Genomic DNA, 23075 nt, shown 5'->3' with positions numbered 1-23075 from the left:
ATCTTTGGTCCTTGGGAGTGAGGCTCACTGAAATAAACAGAGTTACATTTGACTGCAGTGGCGCCAGCCCCAGGCACTCCCACCAGCCCTCCCCAGCTCCGCTGTGCCTGCCAAAGGTGAACGCCTCCGTTGGGAAATTATGTTAGCAGGTGTGGTGATTCTGCTCTTGTGGTCTCTATTTACTCCCCTCTCATTCCCGGTCCACATAAAAAACTGCTTGAGAGGAAGGAAACCATCTGAGGGTTTGGATGTTTAGGTTTTGTTTCGTTAGATGGCATGGTTTTGAGGTCAGGGTTGCTGGTTTAGTCGCAGAATGAGTCAGATAGCTTCACTTTGCCATGAACTGCACCCCTGACATTAGCCGGAGGGGGTAGGGGACATCAATAGGGTGTGTTTGCCTGAAGTGATTCTGGAAAATCCGTTCCCACTCCTGAAAAACAATCCCGAGTATATGCCAAAATTATCCATTAAAACAAAAAAGCAAACTGTAAATCCAATACTTTAAAATTGGATCCTATTTAAATGTTGCCCCAGAGGGGCTTGTTATTTCAATTACAGGATTTGAATTCTTCAGCCTTTGTATTGTATAAAAATTCTCTTCCCCCCTGCAATCCCCATACGGCACAAAAACTTGAATAGTTGATATGTAGTAGAGCAAAAGTGAGGACATAGTATGGGGTCTAATAAAATGAGGGAGATGAAAATAGTGATTTGGTTCAGCACCCTCTGGTTTAGGCAGTGACATCCAAGTTTTAGAAGGGGTCTTGTGCCCCATCTGGGGTGTGGCCCAAAGCTTGGGAAACGGCTGCATTTCATCTCAGATTGATATGGAAATCCTGCCAACCCTATGAAAAAGTTCTGCTTCAACTCAGATTGTCAGAAGCTATTTTTGAGGGTGATGAGATTATTTCAAATACCAGCTAGTGTTTCACTGTGGGGGGATGACGAGCAAACATTTAGGGAAGGGTCAGAGTGTGAAACCGAGGGCGGCTTGTGTAGTGAGGGACATGTCGGAGCTGACATTAGCCAGGACAGGGCCTGTCACTGCAGACCTTTCAGCTATGGGGTCCTTCCCTCGTGAAAGGCATTTGATGGACATACTCGAAATTCCTGGGGATTACTGAAAACCAGAGCAGGCCTGCACCCCTGACATCTGGGAATCTAAGCGTGACTCCTTAACCATGTCACCGATGGCTGAGATGGGCTAATTAATTTAAAAATTAAGATAGTCCAGGAGTTGCTGTGCCAGACTCCTTTTCCTCAGTGAGAATGGTGTGTATGACGCCCATAGGATAACCTGGGCTGAGGTCATAGGACACCCTCATCAAGAATGAAACTTACCCCAAATGCATAGGCAACTGCTCAAAAGCCAGGACTGCAGCTGCATTCCTGACATAACTTCTTAGCCTCCATGGAGACCAGACAGGGTGACCCATGGTGGAACATGATGTTCTGTAAAGTGTTTCCTGTAGGTTCAGCTTCCCCCTACGAAAGACATTTTATATGAAATGGTTGTGATAGCAGAGACATTTCACCAAATGTGAATAATGTTTACATTGTGGTGGTAAGAATAGGGGTGATATTTTCTCAAAGCTTCCAGGCATTTCAAAGTTTTCTACAACTGACCAGAATGATCAGAAAGAAATTTAAAAAAAAAAAAAAAGCAATGTTTTTAGAAGCAAGAACGGGCCAGCAGTCTCCAAATTCTTTTGATCGCGCACTCTCTTAATAAAATATTTTTGAACTTGCAACTCCTTATCTTTGCATATATTAGTTTATAAATGGTACACATGTTCAATCACTGGCTAATAATCTCAGAACTCAGGGTACTCTTAGGGTGAAATTCAGCTTTTTTCGTTAGAAGTTGTGGTTCCATATTTCAGATCACCTTCTTGATCATTTCTAATTATTTTTTTGGCCTGGTTTCTTGACAGATCTGATTAGATTATCATTGTTTCTTTACCCCACAAGGTGGCCAACAGAGAGTTCAAAGTTCTCTTGTGCTTTCATGCCTATTATTGCCCTCAAACTGCAGTTTCTTTGCAGGAAACTTGATAAGCCATGTGTCTTTCTGTGAAGCTTAGTTAAAAGTAGATAATAGATAAATCTATTTAACTGGGTGCATGTAAAGAGCAGTAACTTGAACTACGCTGAAAGCAAAGGGACAAAAGAGCCACAGTCAGCCCCTCTACACTGCAGGATCCCGCCCTGCTGGAGGAGCCCTTCCCCACCCCACGGGCTGCCAGTCCTTGCAGGGAGAGTCCCGTGTCAGTCTCTTAGTGAAAGTCTAGGGAAACATCGCATCTTTTTTAGTGGTTTAATCAAATATATGTGTATATGATATATATGCACATACAGATGCATATTTATACCGTGAGAATTTTTGTGTTTTCAATGGATAATCTGGGGCATCCCTTGGGGCGGGCATACTCCCATTATAGAGTACTAGAAATGACACCAAGAAAGATACTTTACATAAGGGACTTTATGAAACATGGGCCACAGTTATGGTCTTTCTTTTAAATCTTCGACTCTATAATCACATTCAGAGTTTGTTCAGTGTACCTGCAAATTAATCTGTGTGATTAACCTGAGTAAGGAATGGAACAGCCAACTATAGATTTATGGAGTTTGCATTAGGACAAGTTGTAGCTAGGCTGAGGCTGGGAGAAAAATAGCCTTCAAGGAGGAAAATTCTGCCTTGAGGAGAGACAGTTGATTACAATTTACTGGTGGTCTCAACTCTTCAACTGGTTGTACGCAGAGGCCTTTAGTGTCTCATATTTGAAAGAGATTGCTCAGTCAGCCTTTTGCCTGATAGAAATCCAACTCAGTCAACATTTAGTGAGCACCTAATATCAATCAAAAACTATGTGGGGGATACCAACAGTCTTTGCCATTAGCCAGGTAGCTAAGGAGAAACAGAGAAACAGAATCATCATACAATGTGATAATTCTGTGACAGAGAGAGACTCACGGTTGGAGGAGAACATTGAGGCAGGAATATTTAGTTTAGTCAGGCTGCCCATGGAAAGTTGCTTGATGAGATTATACCTGGAAGACAGGTAAAAGTTGGTGGCCAGGATTTGGCATCCCCAGGGGATGCCACCTAGCCTCTACTGGGATATCTCCAAAGTCTAGAAGTGGGGTTTGGGGGGATAGGGTAGACAAGGGAGCTCGGGATTTTATCAGTGTGTTGAACCAGAATTTCTACCCTTCTGCTCTTTGGTTCTAGTTCTGCTCTCTGGAAAAACAGGAAAAAAAAAAAATCTGTTCCCTCTTTTATTTGGCAGTCTTAAAAATATTTGAAAATGGTCATCATAGGCTTCTTTTCCTTTATCTGAAAAATGTTGAGATTATATAGTTATTTCCACAGTCCCCTTGACCCTAAAAATTTGATGACTATTTCTTTTCATCATCAGCCCTTCTCTGTGGCACTATCCCCGATTTATTCATGTCTTTCTGGATATGACCTGGTCTCCAGATACCCCTCTCCTGATTGCCCTCTACTGAAGGCGAGTTAGCCATACCTTCCTACACACACCTGGGTAAGGCACTATCAGGGCACTGGCACTGACCGGAGCCTTTTCCGTGGCATTATCACCTGCCTTGTCTAGGCTTGTGCTGCCTTAAAAGCCCCTGGTTGTTTTTACAAAGTGCTTCTGATATACTTACTTTAAAAAAAAAAACTTAAATAGAAGCTTTTATATATTTTCCCTCTCAAATTGTACTGTTTTTCTTCTTGGCCCAGTTCTTCAGCCTATCAAGGTAAATTTATGATCGCTTCAACATTGTAGCTATTTGAAATATTCGCCAGGTCAGGCAGGGCCCTGTGGTGCTCCACTGGAAGTTTTCCTCTGGTGACGCAGGGCCATCAGCCTGCACAGTCATTGTGTTGGCTGGGGATCATCTGAGGACCCCCTCATCTAGTCCACTTTTATAACCTCTTCCTCTATAGATTCCGTGTCAGGCTCTGCAAAGCCATGCTGCGCTCAACGTTTGCAATATACGTCAAATCCACCAACATAGAAACTATAACAAGAAAGAAAATGAGATCTATCTGAGATCCCTGTTGGTGGATTGCTCCTAGGGATCACTGTAGCATTCTCTAAATATGCCCCAGTTCCTTTGAGAAGGAAATGCAAAATAAATTCCATAAAGTAAATCAAAGCCTACACAAAATATTAATTTGATAGTCTCTTCCAGACTTTTGCCAAATTGATTTCAGCATCACTGTGTGTGTGTGGGGGGCGGGTGTTCTGCTACCATCTTCCCTCTTAAAAAACAAAACAAAACAAAAATGATTATTCACACAGCTTTCATTTCACCTGTTTGGGGTAAATTATCAAAGATGCCTGATTGAAACTTTCAGATCACTCTGTAATGGTTGTGAGCCTAAAGTCAGGTTATATTCTCAAGGTACAAATGCTGTATGCTTCTCATTTCTGGTGAGGATGCTGGGGATTCAGGAGAAGGAAGCAGATGTAAGCTCCAGGACTAGGTATTTAGCTTACACAGGAGGAAAAACACTGGCATTCAAGCATTGATAAGTACTAGAATGAACGGACAATATATGTTGTAGGAGTTCTTCAACAAAGGGGAGATCTTTTGAAAACAGATTAGATTCCCATAGGTCTCAAACTCATTAAGAGGCAAAGATATGGGCAAAATAACTACTGAGGATCCAATCAAGACCCCTTCAAGATCAGTCATGATTTTATCAAAGGTCTCTGTTTTAGCATGATGTTAATGAAGAAAAGAACATGAAATTGTTCATAAAAATTATTCAATTATACAGATTATCTACTGGAATAGAAATTAGGTAACTGAACATTGGAACTCATCAATTATAGCATGTTGCAATATGCTCTTACATTATTTTGCCAAAAATTAGAAACAATTGAGTAGATTTCTTTATTGCCAAATCCTTCTGCTTTTCCCAAAAGTTCTTGCGATATCCCCAAAGATCTTTATATAGCTACATAAATAAATATTTCAACTCTTTAGACAAGTTGTATATATATTTCTAAAGCAGAAAGAAATGTTACGATATACCTTTAAAATAACCAATATTAGAATTCACTATCAACATTTTATAAATTGATTTTATAAACAAAAAGAACTCACAGAAAAGAAAATACTAGACTAGACAAGAAGAATAAATGACTCTGATAATTCGGTGAATTTTAGTTTCACAGAGGTAACCTACATCAGTATACAAACCCATTATAGATAAAATAGCTCTTCCCATGCAACAAGACTGTCTCTTTAGCTGCAATATGTCTTTCCCTATCATCCAACCCTTGTAGGTCAGTGGAGAATATTTAGCTTTCACTTTTCTCATCTTAATAAAAATAGTGACATCATAAAACAGAAAGATGCTCATTTTGCAGTTGACAGCCCATGTATTTCAGAGCATCTCACCACAGTGAAGTGCCTTGGATCCTTCCTTCCCACTATTAGTTGGAATAGGGTTGGACCTTAATGTACACAGTGTGTGTGCAAACGATTTCTCTGCAGTATGTGATGCTGTTTGGTAGCGTTTTACCCACAGTAGAACTTCCTACAAAGTTGGAGTCAGTCCTATCAAACTCTGCCGCTGCTTTATCATGTCAGTTTATGTCATACTCTAAATCTTTTGTTGTCATTTCAACAGTCTTCACAGCATCTTCCCCAGGAGTAGTTTCCATCTCTAGAAACCACTTTCTTTATTCATCCAAAGGAAGCAACTCCTCATCCATTCAAGTTTTATCATGAGATGGCAGCAATTCAGTCACATCTCAGGCTTTACTTCTAATTCTAGTTCTCTTGCTGTTTCCCCCACATCTGCACCTACTTCCTCCCCTGGAAGTCTTGGACCCCTCAAAGTCATCCATGAGGGTTGGAATCAACTTTTATCCAAACTCCTGTTAATGCTGTTATTTTGACCTCTGCCCGTGAATCATGAATGTTATTAATGGCACCTAGAATGGTGAACCCTTTCCAGAAAGTTCTCAATGTGTTTTGTCCAGATCCATCAGAGGAATCACTATCTGTGGCAGCTATAGCCCTACAAAATGTATTTCTTAAATAATAAGACTTGAAAGTTGAAAGTACTTCTTGATCCATGGGCTGACAATGGATGTTGTGTTAGTAGGCATGAAAACAACATTAATCTCATCATATGTCTCCATCAGAGCTCTGAGGTGAGTAGGTGCATTGTCAGTGAGCAGTGATACTTTGAAAGGAATATTTTTTTTTCTGAGCAGTAGGTCTCAAGAGGAAGCTTAGAATATTTTGTAAACCGTGTTGTAAACAGATGTGCTGTTATCCAGGCTTTGTTGTTCCATTTATGGAGCACAGGCAGAGTAGGTTTAGCATAATTCTTAAGGGCCATAGGATTTTCAGAATGGTAAATGAGCACTGGCTTCAACTTGAAGTCACCAGCTGCATTAGCCCCTAACAAGAATGTCAGACTGTCCTTTGAGAATTTGAAGCCAGGCATTGACTTCTCTTTGGCTGCGAAAATCTTAGATGCCATCTTCTTCCAATAGAAGGCTGTTTTGTCTATATTGAAAATCTGTTGTTTAGTGTGGCCACCTTCATGAATTATGTGAGCTAGGTCTTCTGGATAACTTGCTGCAACTTCTACATCAGTACCTGCTGCTTCCCCTTACACTTTCATGTTACAGAGATGGCTCCTTTCCTTAAACTTCATGAACCAACCTCTGCTAGCTTCCAATTTTTCTTCTGCAGCTTCCTCACTTCTGTTGGGCTTCATAGAATTGAAGAGTTAGGGCCTGGTTCTGGATTAGGCTTTGGCTTAAGGGAATGTTGTTGCTGGTTTGTTCTTCCATCCAGACCACTCAGACTTTCTCCAAATCAGCAATAAGGCTGTTTTGCTTTCTTATCATTTGAGTTTTCACTGGAGTAGCACTTTTAATTTCCTTCAAGAACCCGTCCTTTGCATTCACAACTTGGCCAACTGGTGCAAGAGACCTAGCTTTTGGCCTGTCTCAGCTTTTGACATGCCGTCCTCATTAAGCTTAATCATTTCTAGCTTTTGATTTAAAATGAGAGACATACAGACTCTTGCACTTGAACACTAGAGGTCATTGCAGGGTTATTAACTGGACTGATTTCAGTGTTGTTGTGCCTCAGGGAATAGGGAGGCCCAAGGAGAAGGAGAGAGACAGGGCAATGGTGGGTTGGTGGAGCAGTCAGAACACACATATTAAGTTCTTCATCTTACATGGGTGTGGTTCATGGTACTCCAAAACGATGACAGTAGTAAGATCAGAGATCACGGACCACAGATCACCACAACAAACATAATAATCATGAAAAAGTCTGTAATACTGTGAGAATTTCCAAAATGTGACACAAACATGGAATGAGCAAATGCTGTGGGAAAAATGGCACCAGTAGACTTGCTCAACACAGGGTTGCCACAAACCCTTAATCTATAAAAAACACAACATCTGGGAAGTACAATAAAGCAAAGTGCAATAAAACAAAGTATGCCCGTACAAGGTAAATACCTTCTTCAACCCATGATCGTCATCTTCATCATGATTACCAGCATCTTCAAATGATTTGGAGAAAAGGACTGCACAGTGAGATTTCCAACTTCGCAGGTGATAATAAAGAACTAAATAGTTGGGGATAGACCATAGGAAAAGGGAAGAAAAGTGACAGGTGAGTTTTCATTCAGGCAAGTACAGAATAAAACATTGGGAGGGGAGGGGGGAGACTGAGAAAGCAGGAGGAGCCAGTGGAAAGGGCGCCCTGAGAATAGAGCCCAAGGCAGCTGCTAAGCCAAGTCCCTCGGGTCAGTCTGTGCCAGGAGAATGCTGGATTCAGTGAATGTCATCTGGCAGGAAAGTCTTGGGCTTCATTTTCAAGTGAGCCTTCCCACTTCGCACTGCCTCTTACCCTTTCTTTCTGTTTCGCTCCTTCTCTGATTTCCTTTATGGCTATGGCTCTAGAGTAGACAATTGTTGGAATAGAAATATTGCCAATGTATCTCTCAAAGAGGTCATTGTATCCTAACACTCCAATTAATTCAGGAGAGCGAGGGAGATAGGAGCCGCTGGAGCCAAGAGGGGAACTGAGTGGGCCGGAGCTGAGATGGACCTAATTGAGTGGAAGGAGAAGGGAAAATAGGGTGGTTGAAAGCTGAATGCCCTGTGGGCAACTTGTGTTCTATCTTTCATTCATTTGGTTCAGGCCCTACTTTTTGGCCTGAACAAATTCTTTCAGGTTTCTTTTCCAAATGGAGTTAAATAGCCAAATTAATTCCCCAGTGCAGAATTTTCTTTTCACGGTCTCTGTATGAGCAAACAAGTCCACGTCTGATAGTATGAGATAAACCAGAGAAAAACTTCTGGGCCTGGGGGTGGTCATGAAGCTCTTCACATCAGAGGGTGTACTTTGAAGGGTGGTGAGAATTTGAGCAGACTGGTAGAAAAAAAAACAACAACAAGGGTGTTTCAGGGCTATCCGACCAGGGAAGGAGGCTAGAGAGGGCAGGAGCCAACTCTCAGGGTCAGCAAGTAACTGGCTGACTGGTTTCTGAAATAGAACATGAGATGAGGCTGGAAAGTTAGGTTTGTTCATGAATAGTAGGTAAGCTTCAGGTTTGAAAACAAAGCTTTTTCTTAAAAAAAAAAAAAAAAAAAAAAGTGCCCTTGCTGTGTGCTAGCCTTGTACCCAGAAAGAAGGTAGAGAGGAAGAAGGCCATGAAAGAACATTTTTTGATGAAACAGAAAATAAACTCCAGCAAATATCAGAAACACACAAATCAGACTATTTCAAGGATCTGGGCATTGCTTCTTGGGGTTGTAATGGGAAGAACGAGTCAAACAGAGAGAAAAGAGAGTAGACCCCAGGAAGACGGCCTTAGGAGTCAGGCTAGTCTGCTGAGTAGCCCCTTGAAAGTCTCATTCTTTGGGTTTCATAACAGACAAGGGCACTCAGCCTAATGATGTCAAGGTGGTGAGGGTGGAGGAGGGTAGGGAAGGGGAGAGGAAAGAAAACAGAAACCCCAGATTCAGAATGCTAGACATATTTCACCTTTGGTAGATTCAGATTCCCAAGATACCAGATCTCTGAGGCTCACTCTCCCAACTAAAGCAGCTCAACTTGGCTCTGCTTCTCCTCACCAGGACTCTCAACACTATCCACTCCATAGACTCCTGCCTTCGGACCCCTGGCAATCTCCACCCTACCTGCCTCTCTAGATCATTGGGGGGTGGGGGGGTGTGGAACAGGATGGAATATGCGAAAACTTCATGAACTGTAACTTGCACAGCATTTGTTGCTGCTGTAGACATAGAAGCAGCTGGAGAATGCTGTGACCAACGTGCACTGGGGCTTAACTGTAGTTTAGGAGTCCAACCACTGCAAAGCGGAGACGGATCCAAGGATGGCGTTAGTTAGTAAGGCTTCATTCTCGCACTCTCTCGTGGACCTGCGAGCCGGTACCGACGGTCGTTCCCTTACAGGTGACGGCAGAGCTGGACGCCTGGAATGAGGACTTGCTCCGGCAGATGAATGACTTCAACACGGAGGATCTGACACTGGCTGAGCAGCGGCTACAGCGCCACACGGAGCGGAAGCTAGCCATGAACAACATGACGTTCGAGGTCATACAGCAGGGGCAGGATCTGCACCAGTACATCATGGAGGTCCAGGCCTCAGGTGGGTGAGCTCTCCCATCCTCCTCCTTCTGGCAGGCAGATGATGAAAACAAGCAGGCCAGCCTGACTCCAGCCAGCACATCCACTCTGCTCATCCACTTCACTCCCACAGATACAGGAACAGAGGTTTTTGCCATTTTAAAGAAAACTGATGCATGAATGAAATAACTTGTCCGAGATTGCCCAGTTAGGCTCTGGTAAAGAGGAGGATAGGGCCAGGGTCTCCTGGCTCCTGGTGCTATGCAGAGAACGGGGAAAACAAAAAATGGAAATTTGCGCAGATTCAGAAAAAAACGGTGGCCTGCAGAAAGAAACCAGGTAGAGCTCCAAAAGCAGCCAGCCAGCCATGTGAATTGTATTCTAACGTGTAGATGTTTGCTGTTCACCCCCCAGACCCCCTCTCCCGGTCTCGGGGCTCAGGTCTCTCAGAGAGCCCAGTTGTTTGTTTTTTTTAATCACTGGTCTGTGTGTGAGTGTTAGAAGTGCTGATAAAAATTTATGGCAAGGTCATATAATTTTATAACTTCTCAAGAAGCCATGGCTGAGTTACCCAGATTTCACTTCTTTTTGTGTTCGAGCTTTATTTGGTGTCTATCCAGCAAATGCATGAACCCTTCCTGCGACACCCACCGCTCTCCCAAACGGCCTTTGGTGTTGGAACCAGAGGGAGCCACGGCATTCCCAGGGTCCAACTAGTCCAGTGGACAAGAAGTCACTCACAGAGGTACATGCCAGTAGAGTGCTGGAACACAGTCTCTGCACCCAGCCCCTACCGTTGGCCTCCCCTCCCCGCAGGTCCTCCTTAGCTCCGGTTCATCACCCTCCAGGAAGAGGCAGACGGGGGTTCAGGCCATCAACTCTTTAAGACACAGTGGGTCCATGTCCCTGTTGACCATGAAGGATGTTTAGAATCATGAGATTGTCAGGCAGACGTTAGCCCTCAAACTTAACTGTAGGGAACTGTGTTTGTTTTAAGGACCTGAAAGAATAAATAACAGCATTCAAAGAGACTCCACTTCTAACCAGAGGAAAGACAATCTGGTAAATTCTGTTCGCTTGTGAATTTTCGTTTGTGTTGTGAACAGCTGCAGCTGCCCAGGCTTGTTTACACAGTGCAGACCATGCACCACGTCGCCCCAGGAAGGGCCATTCACATTGCCGTCTCTTGGGGGGTGGGGAAGGGCTCTTTTAAAAAATGGCAGTGCCAGGCCCTAAGCCTGGAGGTCCTGATTTAACTACCTCTGAGTGGGACTTGGGCATCAGCAAAAAAACCTTCTCAGGTGACCCACTGTGCAGCCAGGGCTGAGAAGCACAGGCAGGTTTAAGGGCCCATTGAACCTGCCACCTCAGAATCTCTTGGGGTGGGGCCCAACAATGTGTGTCTCACCAAGCCCTCCAGGGGGTGCTAATGCACCATGAATCTAGGACCTACTCAAAGTGTGGGCCCTGGACCAGCAGCACCAGCCTCACTTAAGAGCTGATTAGAAATATAGACTCCCAGCCCTTATGCCAGACTTACAAATCTGAATCTGTATGTTAACAAAATCTCCAGGGAAATCATGTGCCTGTTGAGATACAGGCTTGGCAATGGCTTGTACATCTTCAAGGTGTTATTAGGGAAGGAGTGGGGGAAATGTACCTTTCTCTGCAGTTGAGAACCTTACCTGGACTCAGGGTTTCATGTTAGAGCTTTGCCTCATGATGCTCACAATAGCTGGCGATCCAGCTAAGGCTGGGAACCATGAGAGGATGCGTAGCACCTACGAGAGAGGCTGGGACCGAGAGGCCTTGCAGGGCTGTCACCCTTCGTCCCTCAGTATTGATGCATCTGGCAGGAAGGAAGCTGGTCTGCCTGGAAACCGCGGTACTTTGTACCGGGGTGCTGGCGTGACCTGGGCAAGTCCCTCTCTGTCCCAAGAGCCAGGTATCCATGGTAACAGAAAGCCGACCAGGAGTTGGCAGCCCCTGCAGACGGCCTGTGACTGCGGGTTAGCTGTGCTTGGCAGCCTCCTGATCCTGGAGGGCTGAGTGGGTGAAAACAACCAGGGCAGATGGGCTGCCCACACCCACAGTATCCTGAACTAGAAATGAGCTTTGTGAAAAGAGGCTTGATTGGCCTCTTCAGCCCTCTCTGCTGGGACTGGCTGTTCCCCTGCTCCTACCACAGCTAGCTGTTCATTCTGGCATGGTCCAGGAGGCTTCAGAGGCTTCCAAGGGAATGAATCCAGGGATTTCAGGGAAGCTCACTTCCTGTCTGCTGCTGAATGCCGAGTCCTGCAGAGGATTGCATCTACCTCGTCTCTGGTCGGAGGAAGGGAGAGCAGGGTTGCGCTGGAGCTGGGGGGTTGGGGTGGAGGTTGGGAGTGGACCCGGCGGGGGGGGTCTTGCCTCAAAGTGGTTGAGGAATGCAGGACTTCATAGACCCCGGACTGAGGCAGCCAATGTCTTCATCATTGATGATTTGTGTCTAATCAGCTATATTTGAACTCAAGGTAAAATAAACTGTTGTCTTAGAAAAAACACAATTAACAAAATTAAGCTTTTGGTTGGTGTTTAGCCCTCCATGCTAACTTAATGAAGGGCTTATGCTTTGATTTTGTAGGACTAAATGGAAGTAGGGAATTTCCATACACTTATTTCCAGGTGTGCAGTTTGTCATGGTGAGCCAGGTTCCACTAAGTCCCTCTGGTGTTGCCAGTGGCTCTAACCAAAAGCAAAGCCTTTGCTTAAATCAGCATTAGCCTTAGGAATAGAAGGCGAAACAGGAACACTTTCTCCCTTTGCTCATCGTTCTCTCTCGCTATAGCATTTTCTATGTGGGCCTCAAGTTGGGAGGTGCCAGGTTTTGCTGGAAAGAGTCAAGTTGGAGAAAGCACGCCGGCTGAAGTCAAGGTCCAGTTCCACCGTCAGCTAGCAGTCTGCCTTTGGAAAGTTCCTGTTCTTTTTCTTTAGACCTTTCTTCTTCTGTCTAGTGTGGGAGGTGGGCCTGGATTCCTGTAGTCCCCTCCAGTTCATACTTGCTGTGATGAGTCAGCCTAACCACCCCCAGTGGCTATGCTGCAGGTCTTTCCACGGAAATCTGACTGCGTGACTATTCCATGTGGCCTTAGGAGTAAGAAGAGCTGCTTGTCTTGTGGACATGTTGCTTACTTGGTCTAATCAAAGCATCAAGCTCTTTGTTTATGCAAGGCTTTTAAGTGAAAAATCTTTGGGATCTGTGGCAATGATACTTAAAATTTACTGTGCTTGGAAAGAACCCAGCCCTAGCATTTGAAAATAAATAAAAAATAAGTTAAGTGTGGTGGGGATCCTTCTTCTCCTTGAGTGTAGAGCTCAGAGCACGGATGGGAGGGAAGAGTGCCTGGGTTGGCACACGGCCACACCCTCCCTACCCAGCTGTGGCCCACCATGATACCCAATCTCTCCAAGCCTCACTCTCCTCCGGAAAACAGCAGTCATAAGAATACCCTGCACGCAGGGTCATCGTGAGGATGCAGTGCAATAATGTGCAAGCATGGTAAGGCCTCGAGGAAGTTTGGTAACTATGACATGTTATGCTTGTATTCTAGCAGGTATTGCATTCTCTTGCAGCCATGTGTTCCTGTAGCTTCTCCAGCAGTGTGAAGGCAGGACTCTTTCTTCCTTCTCTTTCCATTCCCGGCATCTGGCAGAGTGCTGATGTCTTGCACAGAGCACATTATCAATAAGAGGATTTGGTTAGTTAATGGAGTGAACATCAATGTGGGTGGGACAGATGTAGGAAAAATTAGGGGCCACAAATAATTTCACTTGCATCATAAAAGGAGACAAAAGACCTGTGTTTTTCCAAAATGGAAGCTACTCTGGGGTTCATGGGAAAATGGATCAGATGGGGGTTGAGTGGAGGAGAAGAGAATGTAGATGTAAAACAATAGTTCTCGGCCTGGCTGCAGATTTAGAACCACCTGCAGAACTTACAAGTACCAAGGTCTGGGCCCCAACCCTCAGGGAGTCTTGCTTAATTGGTCTGGAGTGGGCCCAGATTTTTTTTTTTTTTTAACTTCCCAGGTGAGTCTACTGTATGGCCAGGGTTGAGAATGCTGATCTAAAAATCCTATTAAAGGACTTTGTCATTTCTGAATGGGGTGTTACATCGAGGGAGGGGCACAGAAGGAGGAGTGAGGAGGGGAGGGCTAGTCTCTCACTGAGGCAGGCTGATGTTAATGCACAAAGAATGCCTCCGGGTAGCATAGCCAGGAATACCTATATCTTACTCTAGACCCCAGCCACCTCTCTCCTTGAGGGAACTAAAGTGGTACCCTCAACCTGGCAGCAAAGGAAAAGTACAGTGACATTATTAGCTGTGTCTTCAGGCCCTAAACAAACACAGTGCCAACCATTCTGCTGACCGAGTATAGCATAACCAATATCTCTGTCCCCGGGTTGCTGGCCATGGTACCATCTTATCCAGTGGTTTCCCATCTTGGTTGCGTGTTGAATCACCATGGGAGCTTTAAAACTTCCTGATGCCTGGGTACCACCCACAGACAGTCTCCTGTTACTGCTCTCGGTGTGGCCAACAACCATCAGTGATTTTTAAAGTTCTCCAGATCTAATGTGAGCCAAGATTAAGAGCCCTGGTCTAAGACCATCCAGACCATCACAGTTTCTAATGATGTACACTGAGCAAGTTTGTAAATACCTCACAGTAAGATTTTATATTTACATTTTTACAAGCCATTCAACAGTTCCCTTAATAATCCATAATGAATATGTTGTAAAAAAGTAGGAACATGCATATTTTGAGCCACTAAATGCCAGGCACTGTATGTACCTAATCTCACTAAGTCCTGTGACACCCCAGAAGTCATTGTTGGGATTGTTTTTACCCAAGCTCAGAGAAGATGTGGAGCCCAGAGATTCACTGTTCATAGGGGGCAGAGCATGAATTCAAACCTAAGTTTGTCCTTTCTCAGAGCTTGCAGGTGCTTTTTGCCATAGCACGTGACCTGAGCCCTTCCCTGGCGAGGCCATGTGTTCACGGAAGAGCTTATTTATTGGGTGTTATGAGTCAAGCCCTGTACTGGTGCTGAGGATGCAGAGATACATAAGACATGTGGCCCTGGCACCAGGGAGCCTGCATTCCTGCGAGAACAGGGACAAGTTAATAAGGAACCACCCCCAACAGGAATGTTCTGAGGGAAGGATGGGTACAGAACCTTGTGGAGCACATCAATACAGCTTGCCCTAAAGAGACTGACAAACTCTCTCCCTACTTGATGGAAAGAACACACATGTCTTGCTGCATTTCTGAGAGCCCCTAGGAAAACAGACTGAGAACAGTAATGCGAACACAAGCAAACTATTTGCTGTTGACTGATGGGTATTTATGGTTGATGGGGTTTGACTGGGACTCGTGTCGATGTGTGTGGGGGCAGTGGGAGGGAGGAGTGAGTTTCTCTCCTCCTAGGTGCCATTTTGCGTTCCTCCCATTCACTCCATCCACAGCACAATGTGCGGTTGAGTGGAGTAGGCGTTGTCTTCCCCCATTTTATTTCCTGTGTTCATCTCCCATAAAGCAGTACTGAGAGATGTAGATGCAAGCGAAGGGCTGGAGTCTCAGGGCAGGCTGGGAGCCGGTTGGGGATGGTGTCCTTGGCAGGTGCCAGCTTAGAGGGCCCATTTACATGCGAGGTGGCTGAGGTGAGCCACGGGCTTCCCAGAGAAAGACACTTTCCCAAGCCCAGCATACTAAACACCAGAGATGCATGCGGAATGGAAAGGAGCTAGAGAAAACCTGCATTGTGGCTGGAAGCAGGGAAGAGCTTCTGCTCCCGCAGATGGATCTTAAATTACATTTCCAGAAAGTAAATGTGGGAGTCAAGGGTCATCTCACTGTGCCGAGTGCTGCAGAGATAGAAATTTTTGTATTTCTTCTTATTTTTTATTTCAGTCAAGGAGATGCTCTACCTTGTCCCCTTGGTAATGGAAAATAGGAACTGGAGGGAACTGACTGCCAAAAGAACAAGCCGTTCTTCTCTGTCTCCCACAGATATTTCAGGATATGGGATTTGGAATTATGAAACTGGTAGAAAAAAATAAACATGAAAAGATACTGAAATTATTACCATGTAACACCAGAAGTTTTTTCCACTCTTCCATATTGTCCTTATATAAAACACTATTTTTGCCTCTAGAAATGAATTTCCCTTTGCATGCGTACACTCTCCTTACACTCCCCCACTGTATCCGGCAGGTGTGTTCATGGTGGCAGTGATGAGTTTCGGATGATGTGAGTCAGAATGTTGGGGAAGTCTCCCAGAGGGGACTTATTTTTAGGTGACTGTACATTGAGATTTGCAGGCTCCTTGGGGTGTGATCCCCATGGAAGTACATTACGCTTTGGGAATTTTAGTCCCAACCCCTCTGATGGTTGGGTCCCTATTTGTCAGCATCAGGAGCACAGATGCATTGGGTCATAGACGACAGGATAGAGGGCCAGGGAAAGGATCTGGACTGAACTGAGAAGCTGCAGAGCCAGGTGGAGTCAAGGATCCGAAGGAAGCAAGCAATACAGACCTAGGATTTTTATAAAGCTATGGGTCTGAGCAAGGTTGAATCAGTCAGAACCAAGAAAAAATACAGGTTACAATTTGCATCAAGTTGGAGGCAAATAGCAACCAAGAGGGCATGAACGCGAGAAGGTAGGAAGTTGAGAGCTTAAGAGTCAGGAATCAGGACAGCCATGGGTCTGTGTGTATTATGTTACACGACAGAGGCGCCGCATGCATTATCTCATTTAATCCTCCCAATGAGGTCCTGAGCGGGTAGCTCACAAGGTAGGTAGGTATGTAAAATCGTATTTCACATATGAGGAAATCAAAGCTTCTGACGGCTTAGATAACTTGCCCATGTCCAGGATTCTGACTCGGGGCTTGCTCCAAAGCTAGCACCCTCTTCATGTAGCCTTCAAGAGCTAAGGAATCGAATTCAAGCCACTAGCAGACAAGAAGGCCTTTGATAATTAAGGCAGTCCCCTCACTCTGTGTCAGGGTTTAATGACCCTTCCTGAAACACAGATCTGTTTGAAGAAGGCTATTCTAGTCCTGCTGGTGATGATGTATAAATAGGAGCACCGGCTTGCTGGAGAGAAAATGTGTGTGTGTCCACACTTGCGTGTTGGGAGAGATATATAGGAAAAGTAAGGAAGGGGTGCCTGGGTGGCACAGTTGGTTAAGCATCTGACTCTTGGTTTCATTTCAGGTCGTGATCTCAGGGTCGTGAGATTGAGCCCTGTGTCAGGCTCCATGTTTAGCATGGAGTCTGCTTGAGATCCTCCCTCTCCCTCTGTCCCTCCCCCTGCTCTTTCTCTCTCTCTCTCTCTAAAATAAATAAGTCAATCTTTAAAAAAAAGAAAAAGTAAGACAGGTAGAATGGGATGTGGACAAGGAATGGAGCCACAGCTTCTGCCTGGTGGGTATTGACTTTTAAGGTCCCATCACAGGTCAGACAGTTGGCAGTTTATTAATGCTGGGTGATGTATCCATAAACATCGGGAACTCTTGTCAGTGGCTGACTGGGCTTATTCTTTGCTTTAAAAAAGCGGAAGGATGGTGAGCACACTCTTCTTGTGTGGGTGCAACTTTAACATGGTTTTTGTAAATGGAGAAGCACTCGGTACCCCTGTGCTATTGCTTGAGTGTGTTTATTGGGTGCGTTTGCCTGTGTTGGAGAAACAATATATGAGAGGTAGCATGTATTTCTAAGAGTTGCTTTTCTTTAGGGGGCCCAAGCAGCTGGCTAATAAAATCACCCCTGCCCAGAGACTCTCATCGGAACAAACTTGCCATCTAAGTATAAATTGCATCTGACCAGCTAAAAGAGTGTGCCTTTGGCAGAAGTTCCTGAGAGAGGTTATTTTGGGTTTTGTTTTGTTTCCCAATATGATCCAGAGCCTTGCTTGTGGGTATTGTAGGTGTTAGCAAACCCCCCAGCAGGGACTGCCGAGCGCCTTCTTCTCCGGGGATGGACTCCCAGAGAACCACCTTTCTCTGTAACTCCAGCTGATAATAAGGAGCTGATCATCTGTTGAAATCCCCAGGAAAAGGATCAGATAATCCAAAAGAGGAGGCATGGTTTGGACACCCCAAACAGAAGCTTCAGAGAGGGATGGGTAAAGGCCAGGAGGGCGCTGCTCCTGACTGTTGCCGAATTCCTGCTTTCTTGTGCATATTCAAAGAAGTATAGTCTTTGTAGTACTACCTCCTTTTTCCTTGTTTACATTTTTTTTTTAATCAGGAATTGAGTTAATCTGTGAGAAAGACATTGATCTGGCAGCCCAGGTACAAGAGCTACTGGAGTTTCTCCATGAGAAGCAACATGAATTGGAGCTCAACGCGGAGCAGACCCATAAGCGGCTGGAGCAGTGCCTCCAACTGCGGCACCTGCAGGCCGAGGTCAAACAGGTGAGCCGGGCCCCTCCACCATAAATCCTCATTCTGGGCTCCCCCGGCCCCCCGCCCCCAGGCCCCGGGGCCTGCTCCTGGTGTGGGGGAAGGTGTTCAGAGCCACCCGTGTCACCAGAACTTGGAAAACAGGTAAGTGAAGGAGTGGTTGTTGGGTTTCTGAAAGGGAGGTTGCTATCTGTTGCATCTAACAACTAGATCTGATGGTACAAGGCACAAACTACAAATGCATTCATTTTCTCTCCTAACAGTCTAAGGAGAGCATTCCAGAGCTTTCCCAAGTTGTCCTGGGAGTCGCTGAGCCTGTTCTCTTCCTTTCTATCCTCCATCGTGACACACAGTTCATGTGAAATGCAAATCTTTCATCAGTAAACATGGCCCGGCTTTAGAGCCCGGTTGGTTAATGTAGGGCACCTGACCTAGTGCAGTGCCTGACATGTAGCTGATAGTCAGTAAATGGTAGCAGTTGCCCTTGTTCTTTTCAATATGCATGTGCAGCTTATAAGAAAATTGTTTTGCCCTATTAAAGTTGATTAAAAAAAAGATTTCTTATCTGTATGAGATGTTATACTAGCCATTTTACTGAAGGACATAGCCAGGCCTCTAGGAACCTCTAGGAAAACATGGGAACCAATGACACATTTAAAAATATTATATATTTATATTATGAACAGACTCAGTTTTAATTATCAGCATAATGAATGGAGATTTTTTTTTTATTTAGATGAAGTGGGGTTGAAGAAATACAAATATATAATAATTTATTGAGTGCTGGGTACCTTTTACAGCCATCTTTCCATCAATCCTCACAACCATTCTCTGAAGCAGATCTTATTCCCGATTTGCAGCAGATGAGGCCACTGAAGCTTAGAGAGGTCGCCAGACAATGGTCACATGGAGGAAAGAGCATGTCACCGTGCTCCACTGGTCTAGGAGGGCTTCCCTGCAAGGGGGCGGGGGGCGGTGGCGTCCAGGCAATTCTGTGATAGTTCCTTCTGCTCCACACTCTTTGAAGCAGTCCCAACCCCTGCTTCCTGAAGGCACAGCCCCACCCGAAATAACCTAAGCAGAGAAACTTCTTCCTGTTAAGCATTTTTTCTTATGCGCCATGGCTATTACACTCTTATTTAACTCTATTAATTTAATACAGGGGACAAAACCACCATATTTTATTTAATCATTGCTATTCTCTTGTATTCAGAGTATTTCTTGTTAATGCCTGGGTCTTAGTTATTATATTGTTATTTATTATCATGGGCAAAATGGTCTTCTCTGCTCTGCTTCTCCTGAGCAGTGCTCATCCAGAGCCCTTACACACTGTGCTGAAGATCTGTCCTCGGCGCAGGTGAAATCACTGAGCACCAAGGCAGGCTGGATCGCAGGGTTGCCAGCCAGACTGTTTTCTGTGTAATTACCCTGGGATCACACCTGAGTCTCTGGAGAGACATGATGGAAATCCTAGCAGACCCAGAGCAGTGAGGATTATACAAATTCTGAGACTCTTGGTAATAATGATAGTACTTACTTTTCAGATGAGAGGTTCTTTCTCATTTATCTCATTTTGAGAGAAGAGACCCATGGGGGAAAGGGGTGTATGTTTATTTTACAATAAATAAACTGAGGTGGGGTAGGATTAGTGCTCCCAGGGCCCGTTGACTAGTTAGCTGAGACTTGAGCCCATGCTTCCTTTATCAACAGTCCCACGGTTTGCATCTCCTGGGCGCCAGGCCTGCCCTGGGGCTCCAGGAAAAATAGAAAGAAGCCCTCTAGCAGAACACAGTCTGGGATTTTCCTGGTCTTCACAGCACCACATGTGAGAAGACAGGCGCACAGGGCCTGCACCTGGCACAGAGGGTGGCACCTACCCGACCGGTCATCAGGCTCCAACAGGTCACAGGAACCCTCCACTCTTCATATACTGTTACTTCCGCCAGCCGAAGGTGGCAGGAAAGATCATCTGAACAAAACAGATAACAGGAAAATCACATTCCTATTTGTCTGTGAAATGAAATAGATATTTTTGTTCCTGGTTTTTAATTGTATTTATTTTTTGTTCCAACATTAATAGTAGGGTCAACTCCCTAATTATGTGTTTCTTAACTGGTATGAAAATGGAAATGATTTTTTATCCTTTGAGTATACATTCTGTATAGGATGGGGAGCTGACATGATGATAGGTAGTTTGTCAAATGGGGATGTAGGTTGTCTGTATACAAGTGATCCAGGCTAGATGGATCTCTGGATACATTCCCATTCAGTATTTCTTGAGTTGGAGGACAAAAAACTCTTCTGCAGGAGAAAGTTGCTTCTCCCCACCATGGTGAGGATGACACACGTGCGACTATAGTTCAAAAGCATCCTGGATTGCTCAAGTCAGACGGCAGGAAACCCACGAAGGCCTTTGTGAAGGACAGTGGCCTTGGGAGGAGCCAAGGGATTGCTGCTTAGTTAAGCCACCATGCCTCATTAGGCGGACTTGTTTTCCTTGTCAGTGTAGGGCTCTTTCTTTTGGGAGTCGTCTGATCCAGTTTCAGAGAAGGCATTTGTGTTTGATGGAAGTTGGTGGAGCAGGAAATATTGATTTGGAAGCTGTTGACACTTGGAAAAAGGGAGTTAATTTAGATGTCGGTATTGATCAGTGGAGCTAAATTTAGACACAAGCTTAAGAGTTTCTCTTTTGAATATACTCAAAAGAAAAAGAAGAAGAAAAAGAAAAGAAAAAGGACACCTTAATTGAAATGCCATTAATGGGAATGAAAAGGGAGAGAACAACGCGCTGCTACACAGTTGGGCATTAGAGCCCATAGATGAGACGTTTAGACTTGGCCATCATAACCATAGTGTAGTTACACGACCATTATATTAAACTGAAGCTCTGAGGAGAGATGATGCCACAGATGTCAGACTGAAAATTATTGTCAGGGCTTGAGAACAAATGAAATTATTTAATGCGACTGCTGTTCTTTCGGGGTTACATGGGGCTCTGTATCTTAGATCGATGGCCCAGACACCTCTGGAGAAATGTTGACTCTTTAAGGGAATTCCCTCCCCTGACAACAGCCCATGGTCTGGGGCCCTAGACCACTTAGATGCCCCCTTTCTTCTAGAAAAAGAGTTCAGATTACTCCCCAGCCCCACAGAATGTTCTGACTGCTTTCCAGGAAAATTACTACTCTGGCAAAGATGACCTCACATTTATTAAATAATCCAAGAAGATTTGAAAAACCTACTTAATTGGCATAAAACTAAGTGAATTTCCATATGTGTTCCTGCAGAACAGGGCCTTTAGCAGAAAATAAGCCAAAATGGATTTGTAAGCTATTGGGGCTCTAAGTATGGGAAAAGAAATCATACTTATCTACTAAAGACATTGACTTAAATTACCCCTATGGACCAAATACTGGCCAAAATTTGCTTTTTATTAAAGTGAACAGTGAAAACAAAGGAGGAAATATTACCCTGTCAAGAATACTGCTGTGTTCAGTTCCGTGCACTATACGTAAAGGTAGAAAGGAATTGGGGTAGATCCAAGAGACAGGAGACCAAAGGGATGAGCGTTTGTTTCAAAATGGAGAAAATTAAGAAGACCCATGGTCACAGTCTATAAAATCAGGAAGGATGATCACATATAATCTCATACACTGTGAACATTTAGAGCTAAGAAATGCCGGAAATATGACAGGCTCCGAGCTACCATCTGTGGGGCCGGCCCTTTTTCCTGTGGCCAGACTTTCAGAAATGACTGTGCCTTGTGGTAAGTCATCAGCAACAGCAGGTCTTAGAGTCAGAGGCCTCAAGGGCATCCTCAGAGCTCTATTGTCAGTGTGACCTAGAGAACACAGCCCTATACAAGCAGCTTCCCAGCCTACCGGTTACAGGGGACAGCTTACCTTGCTTAGATGGCATCATCGTTTGTGGACATCCACGTCCAGTTAACCAAATCCAGTCTTCTCACTGGGGTTTGCCTGCGCTTCCTTGGCCCGAGGAAGCAGTAGATCCCCATTTTCAGTTCACCCTCTCAGCTCAGACTGAGCTGAATTCTTGGCCAGCTCCTGACTCCCCTGAGCAGCAATCAGCAATACTCCTTGGGTCCCTCATTTTTATAGACCTGACTTTCTCTGGTTTCCTATGGTTGTAGGGCGAGTCTCTGAATTTTGAAAGAAATGTGGAATGTGAGGATTCAAAGTGACCCTCAAAGGTCATCTCACCTATAGGTAAATTGTTGCCTAAGATAATTGATCAACATAAAATGCTCATATTATGCATTACATTTTATGGTTTGCAGAGCACTTTTACATGATGTTTCTGAGACCACACAGGTTTAGTAAAAACAACATTTTATCATTTTTATTACAATATTTCTTCTACTCCCTTGCATTCATTTGGATGCTCATAGAATAAATAACCATTTTTATGAATCAGGAAAATAAAGGACGACAGAAATAGAAAATTATACCAACAAAGGTTATCACTAATCAGACAACAGAGACTGGTGCTAACAAAACAGCTCGGGTTCCCACATCACATCAGAATATGGCAGTAAGCTCTACAGATACTGGAACAAAAATCAATAGCCTTTTTCCCTTCTCATTGGGAGAGGTATAAATGAAGAATCATAGCATTACCTACCTTTGCTCCAAAACACTATCACCAGGTTTTACATCTTACTGCATGTTGCATCCACCCTGCTGTAGGAAGGGAAGACACTATTATGCTAACTCTGCAGATGAGGAAACCAAGGCTCAGAGGGTTGAGTGGTTTTGCCAGGTAGTAAAAAAGCCAGGTGTTCTAACCTCAGATTTTGTTTTTTTTTTTTCTTCACTATCCCAGTCCGGCTTCTGGGACAGACTCAGTTATAGGGATCAGTGCCACCCCTGAACCTGAGCCATGAATATAAATGTGCATTTTTATCTTTCTAAAATCAAAACTCCCTCTTTAGAGACCTGGGATG

At 44.5% G+C, this 23075-nt stretch overlaps 1 protein-coding gene and 1 pseudogene across 21 annotated transcripts in view; one reads left to right on the top strand and one right to left on the bottom strand.

Annotated features, from left to right (window-relative positions):
- The window catches only part of KALRN (kalirin RhoGEF kinase), a 646977-nt gene that overhangs the window by 347697 nt on the left and 276205 nt on the right, over positions 1-23075 (top strand). For all 21 annotated transcript variants that reach the window (XM_035724481.1, XM_035724478.1, XM_035724483.1 and 18 more), the window contains exons 14-15: positions 9486-9681; positions 17958-18124. In XM_035724481.1, coding sequence (XP_035580374.1) covers positions 9486-9681; positions 17958-18124 — 363 coding nt within the window. The remainder of the gene's footprint in view (positions 1-9485; positions 9682-17957; positions 18125-23075) is intronic.
- LOC118357295 lies at positions 5460-7063 on the bottom strand (annotated as a pseudogene).

This window comes from Zalophus californianus, chromosome 1, assembly GCF_009762305.2.
Source record: "Zalophus californianus isolate mZalCal1 chromosome 1, mZalCal1.pri.v2, whole genome shotgun sequence".
Lineage (NCBI taxonomy): Eukaryota > Metazoa > Chordata > Mammalia > Carnivora > Otariidae > Zalophus > Zalophus californianus.
The sequence above is the reverse complement of the archived record's forward strand: the minus strand, read 5'-3'. Positions and strand labels throughout refer to the sequence as shown.